The sequence below is a fragment of the Vombatus ursinus genome, unplaced genomic scaffold (genome assembly GCF_900497805.2).
Source record: "Vombatus ursinus unplaced genomic scaffold, bare-nosed wombat genome assembly UNPS02014830.1, whole genome shotgun sequence".
NCBI lineage: Eukaryota > Metazoa > Chordata > Mammalia > Diprotodontia > Vombatidae > Vombatus > Vombatus ursinus.
This window is the reverse complement of record NW_020954608.1, coordinates 36,587,496-36,611,213: the sequence shown is the minus strand read 5'-3', so window position 1 is coordinate 36,611,213 and position 23,718 is coordinate 36,587,496. Positions and strand designations below refer to the sequence as shown.

The 23,718-nt window shown below is 37.9% G+C and overlaps 1 protein-coding gene across 2 annotated transcripts in view; it reads right to left on the bottom strand.

Moving 5' to 3' along the window:
* Positions 1 to 4,078: 4,078 nt before the first annotated feature.
* The window catches only part of SFMBT2 (Scm like with four mbt domains 2), a 300,526-nt gene continuing 280,886 nt past the window's right edge, over positions 4,079 to 23,718 (bottom strand). For both annotated transcript variants that reach the window (XM_027838774.1, XM_027838773.1), the window contains exons 17-21: positions 20,500 to 20,675; positions 15,480 to 15,646; positions 14,840 to 15,100; positions 13,414 to 13,542; positions 4,079 to 7,290 (exon numbers count right to left, since the gene is read on the bottom strand). In XM_027838774.1, coding sequence (XP_027694575.1) covers positions 7,150 to 7,290; positions 13,414 to 13,542; positions 14,840 to 15,100; positions 15,480 to 15,646; positions 20,500 to 20,675 — 874 coding nt within the window. In that variant the 3' untranslated portion in view covers positions 4,079 to 7,149. The remainder of the gene's footprint in view (positions 7,291 to 13,413; positions 13,543 to 14,839; positions 15,101 to 15,479; positions 15,647 to 20,499; positions 20,676 to 23,718) is intronic.

Sequence of the window (23,718 nt, the reverse complement as noted above, 5' to 3'; positions counted from 1 at the left end):
TATACATAGAGACATACAGTTGCTCCAGAAAAAGAACTATGGGGTCAGAAGGCAGATCGAAGAATACTGTTTGGTCTCTTTTTTTCTGTTTGTTTCTTCTTTCTCATGGTTCCTCCCATTGGTTCTAATACTTCTTTACAATATGACTAATGTGAAAGTATGTTCAATATGAATGTATATGTAGAACCTATAACAGATTGCATGGCATCCTGGGGTGGCCGAAGGGAAGGGAGGGGGAGAAAATTTAGAACTCAAAAGCTCATGGAAGTGAATGTTGAAAACTAGGACATACAGTTGCACATATGTCATTTAACAGATCACAAAGATTATAGCAGTAATGAACCCTAACACAGAAAATATGAAAATGACACCATCAGATTAATCTGAAGGGTAGATTGGTGTGTGCAACTTGAGGTTTTTGGCTTTTTTTCTTAAAAGCATCATTTACACACATTTCTCACAGAAGTATGCTGAGCCCCATACTTCAAACCAAAGCCAAAATGATTTGTACGAGTTCTAACTCTGGCTTTGGTTGACATTAAAAACAACAACCCTTGATGGAATTATTTCCTTATAAATCATTGCAACCCATCTATTATGTTGCAGTTATATTTTCTCTTTACTGACAAAATGTCTAATCCTTGCATCATACTTGGCGAAAGCTGTGTTCTTATAAGTATATATTCTAGGTGGTCTTTGAACCATTTAATAAACATTGATTATGTTCTCAGCCAAAACTCAGGTGAAATAACAATAATAGCAATAAGGATTTTTTTTTTTATTGTCCACTGTTAAATTACACAACCCAAAAAGAGGCGAGGATCTGATGAATGTGGATAGGGCAGATAACCTAAATAACTGATCAAAGTGGAAAGAGACCTTTGGGACCAAAGAGGGGTGGGGAAGAATGCCTCACATTTAAATAGTTGCTTTAATTTTTTAGAAGTGTTTTCCTTTGAAAATAATCAGAACCTGAGATTTCATTTCCCTGTGTGGAAATTCCCTTCATTCATAAAGATCAGCAACTTATCTGTAACCGACTTGAGTTTCTTGGTACCCCTGAAAAACTGACTTCCCCTTAATCATACAATCAATATGATTTAGGAGTCATATTAGAACTTCTTGACTCTAATGCCTGCCCCTAATCACATCACGTTAACTATCTGTTATGTTACCTTATCTAATCCTAACCATAATGAAGTGATGTGAACAAAGCAGTGTCTAATTTTGAATACTCTATTAATGACAAATGTTGCATAGAATCATGAAAAGTAGTAGCACATAAATTAAAAAAGCTATCCCCATTTGCTGGAAGAAAAATCAAGCGGAATCTTAACCAAGATGAAGTAGAGCAGGCTACTTCTTGTTGTCTCCATCATACAAAGAGGGTCAGTGATTTGCCCAAGAAATAAGCTAGATGTACAGACAGGCTTTGAACCAGGCCTCCTGACTCCCAGCCTATGATTTCCACTGGAATATACACACAGACACACAGAGTATGTGTATATCTGTATGTAAAGTGGCCAATAAATCCTGCACTAATTGAAACAATTAAAACCACTCAAAATCGTTAGGATTATTGGCTCTGACTTCAGAGCAGCTGGGTGGATTTTCGGTTTTGGCTTATCTTAGTTTGCTATCTACTAGAAACCTATATATTTCCAAATGGGCTGCCATTCTTTGGTAAGATATCTGTAGTTTCTGAAGAAATCTTTGGAAACATACATGCATTTTCTCTTTGGTAAAATAATTCAGAAGCCAATAAAAATTCTTTAATCAATAGTAGTGAAACGCCAAATCTGATGACAGCCAATGATGGTGGCAGCAGACCCAGACCCAGATGCTTACTTGACTCACCTTTGTTCCAGCTCCCATCTTAATAGGCGGCAGTAGAATCACCTGATTATACACATTGATGTTCCCAACACCAAAAAGAGCTGTGTACATCAGCTTCTTCAGATATTATGTTGCTGGCAAATCAGGACCAGAATTGACATGTAATCATAAAAGGCCATATACTTTGCTCTGGCAGAAGATATTAACATCCTTGAATTCTGGCTCTCAGATATATATTTCAACTTCTACAGAGTACTTTGTATTAAAACAAAAACTATCATGAAAAGATGAGTAATTTGAAGGAAAGAAGTACAGTCATTACTCATCTTCCAGACATAGGTCAGACACAAGCAGTGAATGTAGTATTCATTATTACTTTATTAACAATGTGGCTTACAATTTTTCAAGTAAAAAGGGGATTTTTTTCATTTAGAATAAAAATTAAAATATAACTCTGAATATAGATTTTCATTTATTTACATGAAAACATATATACAGAATACAATCTTACAGCAGACTAACAACATGCCCTTTGTCCCGCAAATTTCAAAAGTAAAAACACCATCAATTTTCTCTTTTACACACCAAAAAGTACACAACATATGAATCAAATTTCAATACAAACTATTCAAACTGGAATACAAAACAGCAAAAGGGCTTTCAACATTCGCCACTAGAAAGAGTTTATGCTACTAAACATCATGCTATTTCCCATTTTTGGACAACAAATGAGAGAATTTTTCTGTCATTTTTCATTTCTCAATTTCCCAGCATACAAATTATTATTATTATTGTTATTAGCAAAAGATTGTCGTCCTACAAGTTTATTTTTTCTTCAATACATCTTTTCCATCCATATGGGACCTTTGTAATTCCTGGTTAAGGTTTGGCACTGTTTACAATTTTCATGGTTGTATGACCTTAACCATTTTCACTGATAGTTTAAGAAAAATTAAATGGAGATAACTTAGAAAATCATACTAAGTAGCATTTAAAATAAAGGAACAAATGTGAGAAAACTTGGCCAGAACTGAAAGCAGCATCATGTGTTGGCATTTTTAGTGTGTTAGCAAGATGTTTGGGTAAAGCAAGTGGTTCAAACCAGACTAATTAGGATTCAAACCAAAATATTTAGTGGGCACATAGCATACTATGACTCTAATGGTTGAAAGTGGGAAAATACAAAGTCTGCAGAATTCAACCACAGCAAATTTATTTAATTCAAAGAGAGGGTGACAGATTAATTTTGAGCTTGTTTTCTTATAAGAAAAATTGCACATTCCTAGCATGAGAACACCATACATTATCATTGTTGCCACTTTTCTATAATTTTCATTTGTTTCTGAATTATTATTGCACCAAAGAGAAAATAAGAATATCTATGTTTCTCCAAAGATTTCTTCTTTAGAAACTATGGACGTCTTGCTTTATCTTGTCCCTTCAAATATCTGCGGTCTGTAATAGTTTTGTAAAAATGGAAAAAAATCAAGTCTCATGATATCTCTGTCAAAAAGTGACTCTGACGATCCAAATCACAGCAAAGTGGTTTTTAACAGTTTTTTTTTCATTTTCAGTTATATAGATGCAAATATAAACTGTTCTTATATATATATGTTTTAAAAAAAGTATGAAGGCCCCTAGGGCTTCCAAAATGTGGCAGCTTCAGGAGGAACATCTTAGAATGGGGTGTTTGCTACAAGATACGAAGGCAAGGCTCAGTGTTCTGCCTGACTTAACCCTCACAGCTCTAAGAGAAAGATTAGGAAATTCTACTCCATCTTTGAAGGGCAGAAAATGATTCATTTCCTAAAGCTAAGTATTAGCCTGCACCACAGGCTTGGATCATGATAACTTACTGAGTAGCAACCGAGAATAAAAAGTTTTCTAGTGTAGTCCAGGGGCAGGGGAGGGGTGGTGTTAAAAAAGAGGCAGGGATTTTTAAACTTTATGTCTATATTAAGTTTTGCTAACTCACATCATGTTTTAGATATGCTATGGGAGCTTATTCTGTAAAAGAACATTAGTGAATTCTCTTATACAGAATCTTTTATCATGAAAATATTATTCCTATTATTTATCTTTTTTAATTACATTTCCCTTAATTTTTCCTTTGTACAGCTATAGTCCACACCTGGAGTAAGGAAACACACATATTATACACTCTCTCTCTTTCTCTATATATGTACATATGTATTGGGGAGAGGGAGGGAAGAGAAATTGAATCCTTCTGGTAGGGTATAGCAACAATCGATGACTTTTTTTTTTTTTTTTTGGTTTGCCAAATTGCACAAACTGTGTCTGTATGGAACAGGAGGGAAATTAAGTCAGGTTTTAAGGGCAGCGAGTTGTGTAATGTACATTGGACCAAAGTATTGGGGGGAATCTGGCCTCAAAAGTATAGTGTGGAGGAACTAAGAGAAAGTACTCTTTGGAGAGTAGTTGAATAAAATAAGATCATACCTATTAGCTTGAGAGGGGCAAAAAGAGACTGCAGTTAGAAGTTTGGGAAAGGGCCAGAATGGTAATGATGGTGGACTCAAGAGTTTCACTGTCCTTCTAATTAGCATTAGTAGAGAGGAAAAAATTAACTGGTCTTCAGAAACTTTTATCAATTTAATAGAAATGGGGAAAAACCATTTATCTAAAGATGTATGTGTAGGATTTTTTTTTGGGTGGAGTCATGGTAGCTGTGTTATAATTTGGGGAAATTAGAGTGTACACATTAAACTTAAGAACCAAAAGTTCTGGCAGATATTAGCAACTTCATTGAGAAGGGGGACAATGTTATACAGTAGTATCCCAAACTAAAGGGAAGAAACCTGCAAAAATCCTCCTTATTTGATTTGAACCTTGTGGTTCTAAAATGAGTTGCTTTTCCCAAAGGCTGTGAGGATGGTCAAAATGGAAGATACTCTAATTAAACCAATCATGGACTTGACTCTGAGATTGGGTCCACTTCCTCCTCCTATATGCATACAAAGGTTGAGTCAACAATACGTTCACCCCATTCTTCTCTTGTCGTCTGATAAAGAGAATACGGGGAGAAAGTAAGTCATAAGGATAAAGAAAATCCCTGGCATGTAGTTCCATGAAACCAAGCCAAGGCTGAGCATCCAGTTAGAGACCATCCCAGCTTTGATTTATGGGCTTCACTAACACACCCATTGGTCATGGTGATGTCTTGCCCTTCCCTCTCCAATCCCTTTCCACTTCCTGGAAAGGGCAAGAGAAGTTGATATTGATACTAAAATGCTGTAGTGCAGTTGGCTCATTCCATCATATCAGTTTAAATGAAACAAAAATGGCATGGTTAGAAAAGGCCACAGAGAAAAGATCACAAAGAAATCTGCACAGAGAAAAGGCCAGAATTTTTGACCTCTCTCAGCAATGTTTAACTTCATGATACAGTATTTTGAGCCAAGGAAGCGGAGGACACAGGGCTAGGAGACCCAAAGGGAGATCAAAACTAACTTGAAGAATTCAGTAAAACTCTACTACAAAACCAACGATGCATTACAAGGCATTTTTCTAGCATTATGATGTCAACAAGCATTGTTCTAAATGATGCTCCACCAGGGTTCTCTACACAAAAGTTCACTCATTGAAAATTTGTAACATGGCTGTAAACACTAGCTTTAGGCTCAGACAAACACATCTCAATAGCAGAAGATATACATGTAACTTCTCACTTTTGTCTATGCCAGTCCCAAAATGCTGAACAAAGGCCAACATTGCTAATCTGACTTGCCAGAGAAAGTTTAACCAATGAAATATTCCCATGGCGGCTACAGGAGTGAGCCCAGATCACAGTTATATACACTACACTGCCAGTTCCGAGACCAAATTTTGGGTGGGGAAAGATCAAAATAGTTAAGGCAGTTACTGAAGATGTGAAGCCACTGTTGTGGAGCTCAGTTTTTGAATAATTTAAGACTTGTCACTAATTTCAAATATTTTTCTAAAAAATCAGTGGATTAAAATCACAATGGGTCATAATTCTTTAAGAAACTTCCATGTCTTGATGAATGCTTGAGTTATTGATTGGATCTCATGGATGATTCTTTTGGTCCAAGAGCACTCTTATCCTGGAGCCACACAGAGGTCTACACAGGTGGTCTACTTCTTTAATTCTATATATCTGCAAAATGTTCCAAGTTGGTCAGGTTGGGGATCTGGATGGAGCTGTGGCTACAGTGTTACTGGGTGATGGGTTATCGGGTCCAGTTTTGTCTACCCAGATAATGCCATTAAGAGAATGGAGAGCAAGTGAATAGAAAGCAGAGGGCTTTTAGTTCACAGTAATCATTGTTACGTCTCCCACTCATTGTGTTGAAGTGATCTGTGAAATCTGGGCTACTTAACCAAAACAAAGCCATGCCAAGCTGATAGGTGACACACTGTGGAACTCCACCCCAATGAATTTCAGGTTGTTTGTGGTAGAAGTCTCAAATACCACCTCATCTGAAACGTTCCATTTCCTTATTTTGGGATGCTTAAGTAATTCCTTTCAACATGTTGTCCTGTAGTTCAACTTCTTAAAGAAATTATAAGAACCCCCTTCCTGATCTTTCCTGATCTGGTTACAGACAAATTAAAGGGACAAAGCTTTGTTTCATTAAGAGTTGTGGACACTATATGTCTCTGCAGATTTTTTCTAGATTCTGCTCTCCTTTCCTGTGCTCACACTTTTTCTAAGAGTGCTGACAAAACTAGAGGATTAGTTGGTTTTTCTCATAATCACATCCTGTTTTAATATATATCAACACTCATGTCATAAATGTGACAGAAATGTGTTGATCACTAGGATCAAATTGCAATGGTAAAAGTCACTTGAAAATGTGATCACACACATTTCAATATGAAAGAAGTGTGGACAAATTTGCTTGAGGCTTATTTGTAGTTTTTTTTAATTGCCTGGTAGGCATCCCACATAACTGCAGAAAAACACACCACTGACTCCTAACCTTTCTCTTGAAAGGTGTAGAAAACGTCAATCAGAAGGTGCTGTGGATTTAGTGGGAAAAGGGTGAGCAAGGTTCCCTAAGCTTTTGCTATATCAATGGATGCCACAATAGAAAACAGCAAGTTATGCTCTCAGAAAGCAGTTGCTGTGATATTTCAGTGTGCTTTAAAAACAGAGACATATTAAATAAATGCAGGGAAGGGGGTCAGAGATTGGTTGAGGAGTTTGGGTCTTTTTCACACTGAGATTTTTTAGTGCTTCAATTTCAAATGTCTGCAGGCGGAAGAAAACTTGTCCCCAAATGGCCCGTCCCCCATGCAGGAATCCTCCATGATGGGGAAGGGCTGAAGTTAATTGGCATATTGTGCATAGAATGCAACTTTAACTCTTTCAATCTGATGGCAAAGCTTGATGGCAGGCCCCAGTTTCAGCTCCATGCACTCCTGCACTGTGGGAAGTGTCAATAGTAGAAGTGCTTGACCATCAATATCCTAGAAGAAGAAGGAAAAAGAAATGGGTTAGAATATGGGTTCTTAAATTCTTTTCTATCATGGACTCCTTTGGCAGTCTGGTAAAATCTATGCTTTTCTAAGGATAATGTTTTTAAATGCACAAAATAAAATTATTTGCAAAGGAAACCAATTATATTGAAACAGTTTTTACAAAAGAAAAAAAAAAGTTCCTGGATTAGGGAGAGGAATGTTTAGGGAAAGGCTGGAGCAGTGTTGTCCAAGCTAGGTCCCTGGTCAGGTTAGGACGTTTCCTTTTTTGGAGAATGTCTAAAGAAGGCTGGGTTACTCTGAATCCCATGGGAATTACAAGAGAACTTGGCTTGAATTTCTCACCTTTATTTAAGGGATAGGGCCTAAAAAGAGTCTTATTTTAACCTATTCATCAGTTGTGAAGTTCTTATTTCCATAGCATTTGTGTACCTTGAAACAAAGAACACCACCAATGAGGTAAGGGGGAAAAGCTTTGTCATGGGAAGCTGTCATAGAAGATCTAACATCTCCCACACTCAGCTATCTCTGTCTCCTGTAGATACCATGCAGCTTCTGCCATGTACACTTGACACACACAAGAGGTGTTGCTGCTATGGCTGGATATGCCCCGAAGAAGGATTCCCTGCCTTGCTAAGGCCTGATTTATCACCATGGAAAGTCACTTCTTTGGGTCTTAAAAGAATTTGGGGGGGAGGCAGCGAGGTGGTGCAGTGGATAGAGCACTGGCCCTGGAGTCAGAAGGACCTGAGTTCAAATCCAGCCTCAGACACATAATACTTATCAGCTGTGTGACCATGGGCAAGTCACTTAACCTCAACTGCCTCACTTAAAAAATATTGGGGGGGGGGAGGGCAGAGAATGTTCATAAGTATTTGATGAAGTAGGATTAATTAACAGCTAGCTAGAAGCAAGGTAGATTAAAGGTGGGAGGAGGGGCCTTGGAAGAAGGCTCCAAAGCCAGAGAGGAAGGGGGAGCTGCAAAGGAAGGTAGGAAGATACCAAAGACACATCTCACCTATTCACAACTTCTGCGAGGACCAGTCTGAAGTACATATACAATCACACACACACACACACACACACACAAAACTGTAGAGTGGAAAAATTCAAAGGTAAACTTCAACATTTAAGGTAACTCTCTGACTGGATAAGCACTGACCCTATTTTGAACAGATGCCAAAGTCTAGCATAATGTGGATTTGATTAAGTAGTGCTAACCAGTTTCCCTTCCCATTACACTTATCTGGTATGGATGTGACTGTAGTCAAGAACTACTATGAAGCTGACAAGCCAAGAAGCTGCTACAATTAATGGAAAAGACTATGCAGATTTTTTCCCCTTAAATACTTAATATAGACAGAGGCCCTAAAATCTTTTAAATATGGTTTCTTCATAACCAAGTCTCAAAGAGATTTTAGGTTGCTCCTCTGGAAATGGAAATCGGATGGTTGAACTGTAATTAGATCTTCATAGCTTCTGAAATTTCCTAGCTTATCCCAGGCATGGGGTGACATGATCTAAGCTAAGATCAAGCAAGTGTAATTAACATATAAGACATGGCTAATGTCCACTAATAAACAGCAAATTATTAGTTTATTTTGCCTGTGTGAAGATTTCTGTCTTCAAAGTAATGGTTCTCAAATTTAACTGACTGATCAGAATCCTCAGCACAAGATGGTGTTTAAGACAAAAGTCTATCAACCTTGGGAACAAACTTCCATAAGCACAGGGATCATTTAATTTCTCACTTGGTCTAGCTCACAACTGTCATCTTTATGTGCTAACGTGCTAAAATAATGAAAACAACCAAATCTGCAAACAAACCAGAAGGCTGAGTATAGATATGTCAATAGCAGTGTTGTCTATTAATTTTCTTGATTGCTGACAAACACTAGCCATGACATATATCAAGAAGTCACTATCCTAATGCTAAAGATGCTGAGTTGTCAAAGACCGTTCAAGCTGCAAAGGACCTTAGGGAATTATTATGCTACAGTTCATCTGTAAAATAAAGGGTCTGATCTAGTTATCTCTAAGATTCAAATAAGATTGCATTTGAGATTATAAATTACAAATACCAGCCCAAATCCAAACCCAATACCATAAGCTTAAACTACTGGAAACTTCAATGTCTTATTTACATTGTGTCTTATAGTACTTATTTATACTTGTAGTACCCAATTTTGTTTTCAGAACATGCCTATTAGTGCCTAGCAGACAGGTAAAGTTACGTGTGAAAGGTTATACAGCAGGCCTGTACAACTTGCTGCCTGCCAAAGGATTCTGGGCATTTTTCACAGGTTGCCCAAAATCCTTTGGTGGGCCTCAGGTTGTGCAAGCCTGTTGTACAGTAATTCAATGACACAGCATCAACCTGTGTCGCCTGACTTCAGATGCAAATATACGACGCCTGGGGTGGCTAACATCTCCAGTAGTAGCCCTCAAAGCAAGTATGATGAAAACTTTGTTATCATTTGTGTTAATGTTAGCATTTATTTACCACTTTAAAGTTTGCAGAGCACTTTGCAAATATAATCTCATTTCATCCTCACAATGACCCTTAGAAATAGATGCTATTATTATCTGCATTTGACAAATAAGGAAACTGAGGCAGAGGTTCATCTACTGGTCCTGGGTCACACCCTTACCGAGTCTCTGAGGCAGGATGTGAACTCAGGTCTTCCAGGCGCCAGGTCCAGTACTCTGTCTGCTGTGCCACCTGACTGGTTTATTATGAGTCCATTCTGCCTACTACCCTTAGATGCTGAAAATGGAAAACTTAAAAATGATCAGACACTTCCCTCATCCAAAGTCCTCTATTACTGTCAGAGGGCATCACCATCTTCCCTATCACCCAGGCTTGTAATCTTGGTGCTATCCTCAATTCTGCACTTCTCATTCATCCCTCACGTCTAATCCATTGCTGAATCTGGTCCTTTTCTACCTGAATATATCTAATGTGTACATAATTATTTTTATCATTGGAATGTGACCTCCTTGAGGACAAGGACCTCTCTGTATTCCCAACAGTTATCAGTACAGCGCCTGATGCACTGTGCACACACTTACTAAATGGCTTGTGGCTTGACTTAAATGAAATGTCATCTTGGATTCAGAAGATGATTCGGTGCCTTGCAAGGGCTCAGGCCAAGGACTCTGAACATCAATTATTAGTACATAGTTGTGTAAAGGGTGTAGAAATTGCTCCCCTCTCCCCTTTTAAATATCAGATATTCAGGTAACTTTCCTGTCAAAAAATCTTTCCTATTAAAATATATTGGAAAATGGACCTCCCAGGATAAAGCTATTTCAGCTTTTCTGAAGGTAGGTATATAAATATACATGTTTGGAATATGAAATGAAACACATGCCCACTTCAGAAGGGCAGCTGCTATAAAACTTCAGAACTAAAAAGAAAATATGTAAATCTTGCAAATGCTTCTTTTTTGCTTATAACAATTCATTAATTAAAGGTATATGACTATTCTACTTTTTAAAACTGTGATGTCTACCAGGGAATAAGACCGAGGGAGATATCATGTTTCATTTAAAATATGTGAGGGTTACCAGCTGGAAGTCTCAGTGAAATCAGGGTCTTAGTGTTTGCCCAATAAATGTCTTTGCCTTAATGCTAACTAATTAGTTAAGTAAGGTAATTAAAGGTCTAAGTGAACAAAAAAAGGGTCAAATTGCCCATTTACATTAAAACCTCTGTAGGTAACAGCTTTCTACTATGATAAGCAAATGCTTAATATTAAATTTGATTCTAAATATGAATAAATATACCATCCCCTGAAGCTACTTTATCTTCCCTTTTAGTGGGAAAAAATCCCTAATTTTCTCAACTGTCAGTAACTGGACCCAAATTTTTTAACTGAATCTGGAAGGGCCACATGGATGACCAGGAATAAATAAGACCTAATGAGTAATGGCCCTAAAAGTAGAGTTGGAACAAGAATAAATACAATGTAGCAAAGTAGAGCCCTGAATTTGGAGTCAGAGGATCCAGGTTTGGGTTTATAAAATGACGGGGTTTCTGTTCCCTAAGGTCTCTTAAGTCAGGATTCTATGAACTTAACTTTATGTGAACTTTCTATTCCCTTTTCAAGCCCCAAATTTCACCAAGTAGACTATATTTAGAGTATATAGGTATGTATGTAATTTTGGGGCTTCCCCTCCCCTTCAAATTTTCCATTTTGAACTAAATGAGTGTTATTTTAATCTATTTAATTTAGCAGCTGGATAGTAAAGCATTCATTTCTTGTTTTTGTCTTAGCTACTGCACACAGATTTCTACAGGTTGTAAATCAGTACAGAGTTATTAGTTCCCAGCCCTTCATCTAATCTGGAAAGTAATCATTCAGTTTGCAGTTTTATCAATGGTTCTGCCTGAAGAGTAAATGTTTCTCCTTCTTTAAGTGGGATAGGGTGGAAGTAAAGTCCTGGAAAGTAGTATAGATAGCCCTTGATTCAATACTGATAACCCTGATGCACGCTTTAAACAAGACTGAGCCCACCATACTTGGTTTACTATTAAAATGGAGAAGAGTCTATATACCAACAAACCCTAAATCAGATGGGCTTTGACATCAGGTTTTTGTTGATTGTGCTTTCTTACTTGTTCTGCCTGGAGTATTCTATGCCGGCAGAAGTGCTTGGTGTCTGTTAAAGAAACCCAAGTTTCTAAATCAAGGGTTCTTAATTTGGTGTTCATAGCTACATTTCAAGGGGATCCATGAACTCGGATGGTGAAAAAAAAATTACATTTTTATTTTCACTAATCATTAACCACTAATTGAAATGTAGTATTTCTGTCAATTATGAATTTTAAAAAAAACACATTATTGGGTCCACAGGCTTCATTCACCAGACTGCCAAAGGGATCCAAAACACACAAAAACGTAAAGAATCATTGTTCTGAATGAACACTTTTGCTTATCCTAGAACACAGTCCCTGATGTTTGGACCCTCCAAGGCAAAAGGTTATTGACACAAGAAAATACACAACATTCTTTCCTCCTTTAAAAACAAACAAAAACAATAATAACAACACTGCCCCCACTTTGGGCCAGAAAGAATAGGTTAATAAATTTCATGTCCCTTCCATTCCTTAATTTTCCTAGACTAATGGTAAGCATTTGTATGAAACCATGGAATTTTTCCCACTAGTAGATAGAAAGATCCACTACCATTTTATGGTGTCCTTTGAGAAGAAGGCACTCACAAATCTCTATGAAGAGATAGCTTTTCCCCCCTTTCCTGTCCATAATGACAAATTATAGACATAATGGCTTTTTTCTGATTTACTTCCATAAGGACAATTGAAAATGTGTATGTGTGTGTAGAATGAATAAAAGCACAAAGTATTTTTTAAAAAAATGAAAGTTCAAGTAAAAAATACTTTTTATACTGGGGAAAATTATGTTTTAATAAAAAAATGTGAAAATGCAGATAATTTGCTATATTGAGCATGCATTGTGAAAGGAAACACTCATTTGCTTAAATTTGAACTTTTATATATGGCTAGCAAGTCAAAAAAATGTGCCTTCAAGGCCCAATGCAAATGTCCTTATTCTGCTTATTTTCTTGCTGGGGGGTAACTAACAAAACCTTTTATCATCTTTGTGTAAGGGACTAGAAAGAAAATGTTACAAACGGAACAAATTAAGAGAAACGTGGGTCTCAGTTTTTCCATCTATAAAACGACAGGATACTTTCGAGCCCTAAACTTCTATGATTCTTCTGTTCAAATGCTGAGAAAATGCCATTTTCAGGTTGTACAGAGAGAAGATGTTATTACAACTTTTTGGCAAGGCCCTCACAGATACCATACTCGAACTTTCTGTAATGAAATAATAAACCACTAAAAATTGCAGCAATACCATAGAGTCCATGTTGGCAGGAGAAGGAAATAAAGACTCATGAAATAAATCTGAGTTGGACACAGGCCTCAGGAGTCACCTTGCCCAACTCACCTACGTAGTAATTCCAACTGCAACATACCTGACAAATGGTCAAATAAGATTAAATTAAATTTTTAAAAAGTTTATTAAGCATCTCCTGTGTTCAAGTAAGAAGCAAAAAAAAAAAAAAAAAAAAAATGTAGCATACCTGTTCCTGAAATATTTTGGCCAAGGGAGCACAATCTGTCAGTTTAATAAACCTCACAACATCTGTCACCGTCCATTCTAATGGGTTACTCTCCAGAACAAGTTTCTCCTCCTCTTCGTGTTTTACTTCCTACAGGAATCCAAATGTGAAAGGGAGGAAAAAGAAATGATAAATATTACAGCAATACTCTTGATTAATTTTGAAAACCACTGAACAAACCCTCCCAAATATATGACATTGGTAGTATGTAAGATACTTTTGGAAGCTACATTAACTCCCTCCAGTCCCTTGAGCCAGAAAGTTTAATTTAGCAATTTACTAAATACATAATAACTAGGGTCAAGGTCTTGCCTTTAGGGGCTGATATGGCTTCAGAGCCTGACACACAGGAGCAAAAAAGAAAAAAAAAAAGGCAGTACATATGGGCTACTTAATGTAGCATAGGTTAATGAAAAGGCAGGAAGTTTTAGTCCTACTACATAAATAAGCAAACTGTGGTACAAAGAAGACTGACGATTTGCTAAAGTTGATGGCAGAAGAAATCATGGAGCATGTGTTTATTTTTGTGGACAACAACAAACAGTGATGTGTACCCCGGCCTACTCAGTGCTTGTTCTGGAGTCTGATATTCCAGTTCCCTGAAATACGTCAAAAAGTGGTACCCTTACCACTTGCAGATTTACCACTTGGCTATACATGCAAAAACAGAACCCAAAATGCAGAGGTTATGAATGACTATATGGAGATGGACCCAGAAAAAATTCTGTAATCCCAGATTTAAAGGGTGCTTGGGACATGTAACCCACTGCAGACTGACGGGGTTCTCTTCCATTTTTAAAGCCTCAAAAGAAGGTCCTGTAACTCTTTTCAGTCACTTGTTCTGATGTTCAAAACCTCCCAACAGAATCTTACTCTTTAATTTTTAAGCAATTGCGGTTAAGTGACTTGCCCAGGGTCACACAGCTAGTAAGTGTCAAGTGTTTGGTCTGAGGCTGGATTTGAACTCAGGTCCTCCTGACTTCAGGGCCGGTGCTCTATCCACTGCACCACCTAACTGCCCCCAGAATCCCACTCTTTGGAAGGACTTCAGCGGTCATCTAATCAAACGCGTACTGGAACACGAATCGTCTCTCTAACATCCCTGACAAGCAGTATCCGTTCAAGGACCCACTCCCTCTGAGGCAGCCCAGTCTCCTTCTGGACATCTCCAACTGCTTTGATTTTTTTCCTTTGCATGGAAGTGAAACCCGCCTCTCTGCTCCTTCCAACTCCTGCTTCTAATTTTGCCGTATGGGGCTCCGTTGTCCGTGTTGGCCCTTCAAATACTTGATGACAGCTATCCTGTCCTCCCTTAGTCTCCCCTTCTCCAGGCCAAACGTCAAATACTCTTTTATTTCTACGCCTATGTTGGGGGCTATTACTTCACCTCTGTCCTCTCCTGTTTGACTTGGGTGCACTTATCTCCTTCGGCACAGGAGAACGTCTGTGCTTTACGGCTTCTCCTGGCTCTTTCCACGGGAGGGGGTCGATCCGATTCTGTGCTGCTCCGTAACGTGACGGCTCGCCGGGGACGGGCAGAGGGGACGTCGGCGGAGGAAGTGTCGGTCTGGTCATCGCGAAGCTCTGAGCTGGTTTCCTCACTCCCCGTGTCCTCTTCCATGGCATCTGCATCCTCTTCTTCACTTTCCTGCCACAAAGACAGAATTCGTGGCTAACGTGGGACAGAAGAATAACAATGCAGGAAACGCTGCTTTCACTACAGCCTCTCGTCTCATTCTCAGAGAGGCGCTGTAAGTTTTGTAACCCTCTCTCCAACAGGGACGTTGCACTTTGCTAGCTTGCATGGCCTGGAAATACCAAAGATCCCTAATATTCTAATGACCTGTGCCTCCTCCATGATTTCTGGCCCGTGCCATGAGTATCTGTGCATAACAGAAAACATCCTTTCTTTAGTAAAACAATCATACCTAATAAATGTGTAGGCTTGTACACAGCAGCTACAATCCTCTCAATCACATTTATCTAATGTGGGCTGATAAGATTTTTTTTTTTGGAGAGACACTCACCTCTGCCGATCCTGCTGCAAAGTCTACTGTGGAGGCTCGCCTTTTCTTCTGCACGAAAATGGATTTCCGTCGTTTCCTCCGCCTCGTTGGCTTAGGGGGACCAATATCGGCATTGTTTTCTCCAATTGGGGGTTTGACAATCTTCCTTCTCTTTCCATAATAATAAGCTATTAGGAAAAATAAAATAAAAAAAACTTTATGAACAAAAGGTTTCCATAAATAATTCATTTACTAACATGCTATTTGTTCTGCTCTCAATAGAGATGAAGAATCCCGGGCATTTTCTCTGGCTGTTCCCTAGGTCTGGACCTACTCTCCCTCCTCAACCCTGCCTACTGACTGCTCTGGCTTCCTTGAAATCCCAACTAAAATCTCATCTTTTCATAGAGAATCATGCTTCAAAAAGACCTTAAAGGACATAGGGTATGTCTTTTCATTGGTTTTGATCAGATGGTGGAAAGGTTAAAATTGTCCACAGTATCTAAACCTGCTCAGTTCTTTATACTGTTCACTGTAACAACAATCTCTATCAACTGTAGTGTTCTTACCACTGGTACCTAGGTCTCAATTTTGGAGAACAGATATATAGAGTGTTCCTGAAGAGACCTCCACTCTATTTCCTAATCTGGGCAAGACAAAAATGTATTGATTTCAGGGCACAGGGCAAAGCATCTTGTAACACTTACTAGCTATGTGATCCTGGGTAAGTTACTTATCTCTAGCTGTCTCAGTTTCCTCATCTGAAAAATGGGAGTAATAATAGCACCTACCACCCATGGTTAGTGAGGACAAAATAAGATAATATTTGTAAATGGTGCAAACTTTAAAGTGCTATAAAATATTAGCTATTATTATTAAAAAACTGGCTTTCTTCCAAATCAACTACTTAATAGAATGGAGAACTCAGTTCTTTGACATATTAAATAGTGAGGAGTAGTTATCAGTAAAAATGCCAACATTCCAGGGAGAAATAGGCATCTTAGATCAGCACTGATGAATAATAAATTCATTAATATGAACTAAATTCATAATCAATTACTCAATTAAAATCACTGCTGAGAACAAAATACTTATGGTCATGATCAAGAAAGCTCATTAATTAATCAGAAGCTCATTTGTCCCACTATGTGGTTCTCATTTTATAAAAGAACAAAGAAATGTAGCAAAGGAAGTTTTATGGATGGGGGAGTCACAAGAGAAAAACCCAAATCTTTCTCCAAATTTCAACTTCAGGTGCAATTATCTGCCCCTAATGATCTATACATCCTTAAGTCCTGGTCTGTAAGATGATGAGGTAGGACTATATAATTGCTAATATTCTTCCCAAATCATATGATTCCTTAATAAACAAGCTAGAATTTAATCTATACTGATGTCATTCAACGGCCGATATTCATTAGTTAAGGAAGTAAATGAGACCAAATAATTTTAACCCCATTGATTCAGATGAATAATAGTGGAAAATTTCACATGGATGATATTTGTGCTTATAAGATTTTAAACAAAGAATTACATAAATGTGATTTATCATCATCTTTGGATCAGACTCTTAATAGAGGCAAAATACAACCTGGAATTATTTTAGAGCACTCTCTCTCTATTTCTCCTGGGACACAAGTTGCTGAGCATGCATTAACTACGGCTACATGAACAATACCTCATATTTATTTAGCTGAATGTACGAGATAGAAATGAACAAGTATCCATTTACATTGGGAAATTCCAAACTGGGCATGCAAAGTCTGTTGAAATCTGATTTTTGGAAGCAAGACTATAGAAATCAGGATTGGTTTTACAGAATGAAATAACAAGTGTGGCATCTTTTAAAGCTTTTGAACTGGATTCAATGACTGTTGTACCTTACTGTTCAAAATTCCATCTAAAGATTGTTTTATCATCTTCCCTCTGGCTCTTTATAAATTCAATTCAGCCATCAGCAATATTCACTGTGAGCTGACCCAAGGGATGTTAAAAGATTTTGCAGCTTATAATGCCAGACCTAGAAAAATCTTTAGTTTCACTTTCAATAGTATTTAATTTTAATTGCAGTTGCCTGCTTTTTCCCCCTAAGCCTGAGAGGAAAGAGTGGCTTATTTTTCCTCTCCGTACCAGAGGCCAAGTTTAGTGTTCAGTGATGTCCTGTGGTACTCACTAAGGGTGGCTGCTAAGTGGACGGACTACAACACTGTGAGTACTAAAACCCTTTTACAACTCACTGCAATCTTACAGAGAAAGTCCAAGTTTTACAGACATCCAATTCAATTCAAACATTTATAAAGCCTCCTCTATATACAAGCCATCATGCCGGGTTCTGAGAGGAATATAAAGATAAATAAAATATGGTTCCTACTCTAGAACACATTCGACATGTAAACGTGTTCTAGACATGTAAACAATTATTACATATATACCAATAAAATTGTACATGTGTACATATGCATGTGTACATATGCATTTATATATGTGTACTCAACATATACATCATGTATATCCACACACACAGTAAGTGTGGGTATGTACGTGTATGCATGCGTGTATGTGTACACATAACACAAGTTTGAGAACTGATGGGAATTCTGGCATTTGTGGAGGCACAAGCATCCCCTCTCGGCCTAACAGAAACTTAGGACTGCTGATCTTTGAAATGAAGGCAGATCCCAGTCATGCCTTGCAATACTTACAAGGACACACACACAGTCTTCAAGAGACCAATAAAGAGGAAGCAAATGGGATAGTAAACACTGAAGACCAGCAGCAGTAGGGAACAATATCCACAGTCCTTAATGACCTGAGTTAAAAAGATTTGCCAGCACAGTGATAACCACTTAAAGGAAAAATTGAAAGGAAGCCTGAGCTGTGTCAGAGAAGGGAGAGATGGAGGTGGGACACAAGTCCCTGTAAGCATCTCAGAAAAGAGGATGCAGGCTACTTCTTGTACTTTCTACTTCAAGACCCAAGGGATATTCTTAACAAGTTCTGCTTTTTCCCCAACTTCCCCGCTCTGTGACTGTTCAGTAATATACTATAATATACTCTGCTCACTTTGTTTACCTAAATGTTTCCCAAGTCCTGATACTACCTCAAACATAAAGATACTAGGGATTATCTACAGATACACAAAACTGAAGGTTAGGATTCTTTTTTTTTTCAAACTGGGGGCTCTGAGCTATTGTGATTATACTAATATGTTTTCATCTGATACAAAAATCCATAAAACAGCAGAGAAAGAGACCATAGACCAGAAAACCATCATATTGCCCCTAAAAGAAAAGTGAGCTAGAGGTTATAATCCGTTTGGCTCATTAGACAATCAGCCTCTGATGAGAGAAAGGAAAGAGGGTCTGATGGAAATAGGTAAGGTACAGGTAAAATATATAAGAGTAGGTAAGGACATACAGGTGATTCAGCAGATAGAGTGCCAGGCCTGGAGTCAGAAAGACCTGAGTTCAAATCCAGCCTCAGATACTAACCATGTAACCCTGGGCAAGTCAAACCCTGTTTGCATCAATTTCCCCATCTGTAAAATGAGCTGGAGAAGGAAATGGCACCACTCCAGTATCTTTGCCAAAAATCCTCAACTAGGGTCACGAAGAATCAGACACAACTGAACAATCACAACAAAGGTAAGGCACAGGTGAGATTCAGGTCTGCCCCTTCCAGAAGAGAGCAGGGAACAGAAATGAAAGTACAATCTGCATCACCACTCAGTGGTGCTGCACAAATAAACTATAACATAAAGCAGAATGAGATAAAGGTCTAAAACAGGTCCAATGTGCTGTGAGAATTCAGAGAAAAACAGTGGAAAGGTTAACTGAGGAGGAGGCATTTAGGCTAGTCCCAGAAGGTTGGGAGAGGATTCTCATGAGTCAGGGATGATGTGAATGATGGCACATAGTTAAGATGTTAGGGATACCTCAATATGAGTTACTTGAAGAAAAGAGAAAGAAAAGCTTGGAGAGGTATGAGATAGGAGAGGTGTTGTAAAAGGAGTAACACTGTACAGTGATCTTGTACAAGGTGATACTTACTCTGATTCAGAAAAGATTGCTTTCTCTTAGAGCTAATCATCTGCCAGAACAAGCTGGCTGAGCTGGAAGTCAGCAGGACTTTGGGGGGGGGGGGCAGTAATAATGGCAGGTGGCAGTTTCAATTATAAACCATATCTGATGCCCATCCTGTTTTATGAGCTTCACTGACTCACAACATTTTCATGGTTCTCAGGCTGCTGGTCTTGTGACAGATAGCTCTATGAACCAAGGCAAGAGGCAGTCTTTACCGGGGAACACCTGGCACCAGGTGGACACTTAATGAGACCACACATCCCTGCAGGAATCCAGTCATTCTGGGTAGCATGTTCCTTCACTCAAGGCACTGCTTCTCAAATGATCTATGTCCCCCAAAGTATTGAGCCAAGTGGTTTATAAGCTATGTCACTGAAAAAACACAATGAATACAACTACTACCACTGTATGTATGTTAAACAAATTTAATCCACGCATCAACAAAAGTATTCTTTTTCTTATTGTCTTTAAGAATTTTCAAAATCATTCAACCTCCTGAGATTCCATTTGATTTGGAACAACATCCATCCTCTTCCCAATCACTCCTCTTATTGCCTCTTACTATTCTATTTAATAGAACCAGCCTAAGAGGCAGTGTAGTTTGGTGTATAAAGAATCGGCCCCAGAATCAGAAAGACTTAGGCTCAAGTTCTGACTTTCCTCTCTGTACCCAAAGCAGCTGTTGATTTTTCAATGATAGAGGGAGTTCACCAAAATAATAAAATCACCAGTTGGGTCTAAACCCTCCTCCCAACTCAAAACATTAATATCTGTTTAGAACAAATACTCCTACAGAATTATCCCACAGACATTCCTGTAAAAAAAAATACTGGAAGATGACTAGAAATAAGCAGAGTGGATTATGGTGTGTATAGGGTTTTCTTGGGAGGGAGAGGAGAGGGAAGGGGGAATGAGAGGAAGGAATATTGGCTTGCACTAGTTCCACAATTAGGACTCACTGTATTTAGTTTTGGTGTGGATGGAACAGTTTTCTGGGCAGATTTCAGTAACCAGAACAGGACTAAACAGATTTGGACAGCATTCCAGCTTGGCACAAACCCTCTTGCAGAAATCTGCTACTTGGTCAGATGTTCGTACAATCTTGACAACTGCCCTGTATGTTTTGCCTCTGTACCTAGGAAAAGAAAAAAAAATTTTTTTGAAAGCCCAACTTTTATTCATAGGGACAGATTCCAGATCATGTTCTACAGATACTATATCATATTTTAAAATCATAAAGCAATTGTAAAGTTGGTTTACTTTATTTGGTTTCACATTTCTTTGTAAATTCAATGAAGTTCAACCAACATATATGTACCTATTAAGTAAAAGGAACCTTCTACCCCCCCCACCCTCACCCACCCACATATGAGTATGAGGTCCTGGGGGCGAATAAAGATAAAAATCAGACATTTGCTCAGATTTTAGAATATAATGGAAATAGTAACACTTGCATGAAATAACCAAAATATACATTAGTCATTAAGTGCAAAGGAGTGGGGCAGTGTAAAATGTTAGAAGAAATTTAGAAGGTGAAATCAATTCTAGTTGAGGGAATCAGGCAAAGCTACCTGGGATAAATGTCCAATTCCATAAGCTGGGCCTTGAAGGAAGGGATGGATTTCAAACAGCAGTGATGAATGGAAGCAGAGGGAATTTTATTTCAAGAATGGTAGACAAGAGGATAAGGCATGATAAGGGAATGATGAAAAATGAGAATGTGGAAGTCAGTGAGCGGCAAACTTATCAACAAGTATTTTTATGCTGTAATAACAATGAATTTTGTTTATAAATGGTTAGTGATATGAAGGAAATGTTAAAACAATCCACTACAATAAAATTTTCCATTAAGTATATGCTCATTTGGTAATGTGCAATTTAATACATGGTGCATAACTAATGAACATTAGTACCAAAAATAAATGTTATGAAATGAAACTTGGGCTTTTATCATCACATTTAATTTTTGAAAAATTAAGTACAGAAGTAATTATGTTACTATCATGAAAACTATGCAATTTAGGACAAAGAAATTTTATCTTGGTAAAAATTGCATATCTGCTTCTAGAAATTCAACTGATTTTTATTATTCAAAAATAGCATTTCTGCAAAGAAGTGACAGGGAAAAAGACCTACCTACAATGCAAGATCGCTTTTTTAAAAGAAGACAAACACATTGAAGAAATAAACCAAAGAACAAGCACTGGGCAAATCTCAAGTATAAGGAATAACATAGATTAAGGTAGTCCCAGCATCAGTTCTGAACAGACATGGCCACAGCAAAAACGTTTGGATCTCACATTTAGTGTTATACTTCAAAGATCACTTGATTACTTATTAAAGCTAGGAGAGGTAATTTATAGACAGTCATGATCTCTGAAACTACTTAAGCAAGAAGATGCAACTTTGGGAAAGCCAGAAATCTTCCTCCAAGCCAAGCTCATCACCTCGCCATAGAAGCTAATAGGAAGCTACATCTTAGGTTACCACTTATCCCAATTTACCGACAAGAGGAGGATATCCTGCAGAAGTACGTAGAGTCCCCCATTCTCGCTTTGCTGCTGCTTAAGTTTGTCCCAGTGTCCCTACTTGTTCTCTATTGGTTGGCCTATGCCCCAAAGAGAACAAAGAAAGAGGAAAAGGACTCAGTTGCACAAAAATATTTATAGTAGCTGTTTTTGTAATGGCAAAGAACCAGAAGCAAAGGAGGGGAAGGGGGCTGCGCCCATCAACTGGGGAATAGCTGAATAAATTATGATACATGAATGTCTCAGTTTTATTTGTACCATAAGAAATGATGAAAGGTATGGTTTCAGTGAAACCTGGGAAGATTTGTATGAAGTGATGCAAAGTGAAGTGAGCAGAACTAGAACAATATATATAATAACAATAATGTAAAAAAAAAAAAACTTGAACAATTTTGAAAGACCTAAGAAACTCTTAAGAACTATAAGAACAATGCAATGACCAACCATGACTCCATAGGATTTACAACGAAGCAAGGAACCGCTGCACAACAGAGGTGATGGGTACAGAATAAGATATGTTTTAAACAAGGCAAAGAGGAGAATTTGTTTTGCTTGACTTCGTATTTGTTACAATATTTTTGTTTTTAATAAGGTGTAGGAAGGAAAGGAGATAGATTTTTGCTAACTGAAAAAATTGGAAAATATTTGATCTATCCATTCTAACTGAAATTCCCTTCAAAAAGTCCGAAAATTCACTCTGAGGGGAAAAGATTGCTAGAGACCAGGGGAGGCCAAATTATACCTGTTAAATCACTATTGTCATCTCTTTTGTTGAGCAATGTGGCAAACAGATCAAGTGTTCCTCCCCTTGACAGTGGCCACTAGTTCTTCCCAGTCAGGTCCTTTTATGGTCTTCAGCTCTATAATTTTTCCTAAGGTCATCCTCAGGAGTTTTTCCTCTTTTCTTAGAAGTGAAGATATTACCTTTTTTTTTTTTTAATCTAGAAGAAATTTAAGGTTCTATTATCTAAGCTTTCCTAAATGTTTATTTCAATACACAGTAACTTAATCAATGGAACTTATCCATCCTTTGAAATTAATCTCAATGTCATTGACCTGGGCTGGAAGGACTCAAGAAATTATTCTAATGCCTTGTATTGACATAATTCCCTATAACATTTATCTGCTCATTTCAATCCTAGAACACTGTAGTGGCATAGCAAGGCTTGGGACCATCTCTTTTCTAATGAAGGGAAACATTCACTGAAAGGTTATGTGACTGTCCCAAATTCAGTAGGCATCCTGATGCCCAGCTCAGAGCTATTTGTTGAAGAGCGTGCTGTTGCCTTACAGAAACCACATGACTTAACCTGACAAAGAGCAACTCATCACTCTTGACAAAATCTTTGGCTATGACGATGATATGGGTTCTCTTTCATAAGTAGATGGGAGATGTTGTCTACAATCTACAGACTACTTCCTCAGGTCATCTGCCCTTGTTCCATCTTTCAACATGTCTCCAACCCTTTATGATCTTTAATAGGCCACTAAAAGTAGTTCAGTGATTATATCCACCATTTCTTTTTACACCTTGGGATATACCTATCATCTTATGTTTCAACTCCCTGTCAGTTATTTTTTGTGTTGTTCTTTTCAGTCCAAAGATTATTCTCCTTGGCAGAAGAAGAAAGAAAAATAAGGAGTTGAATA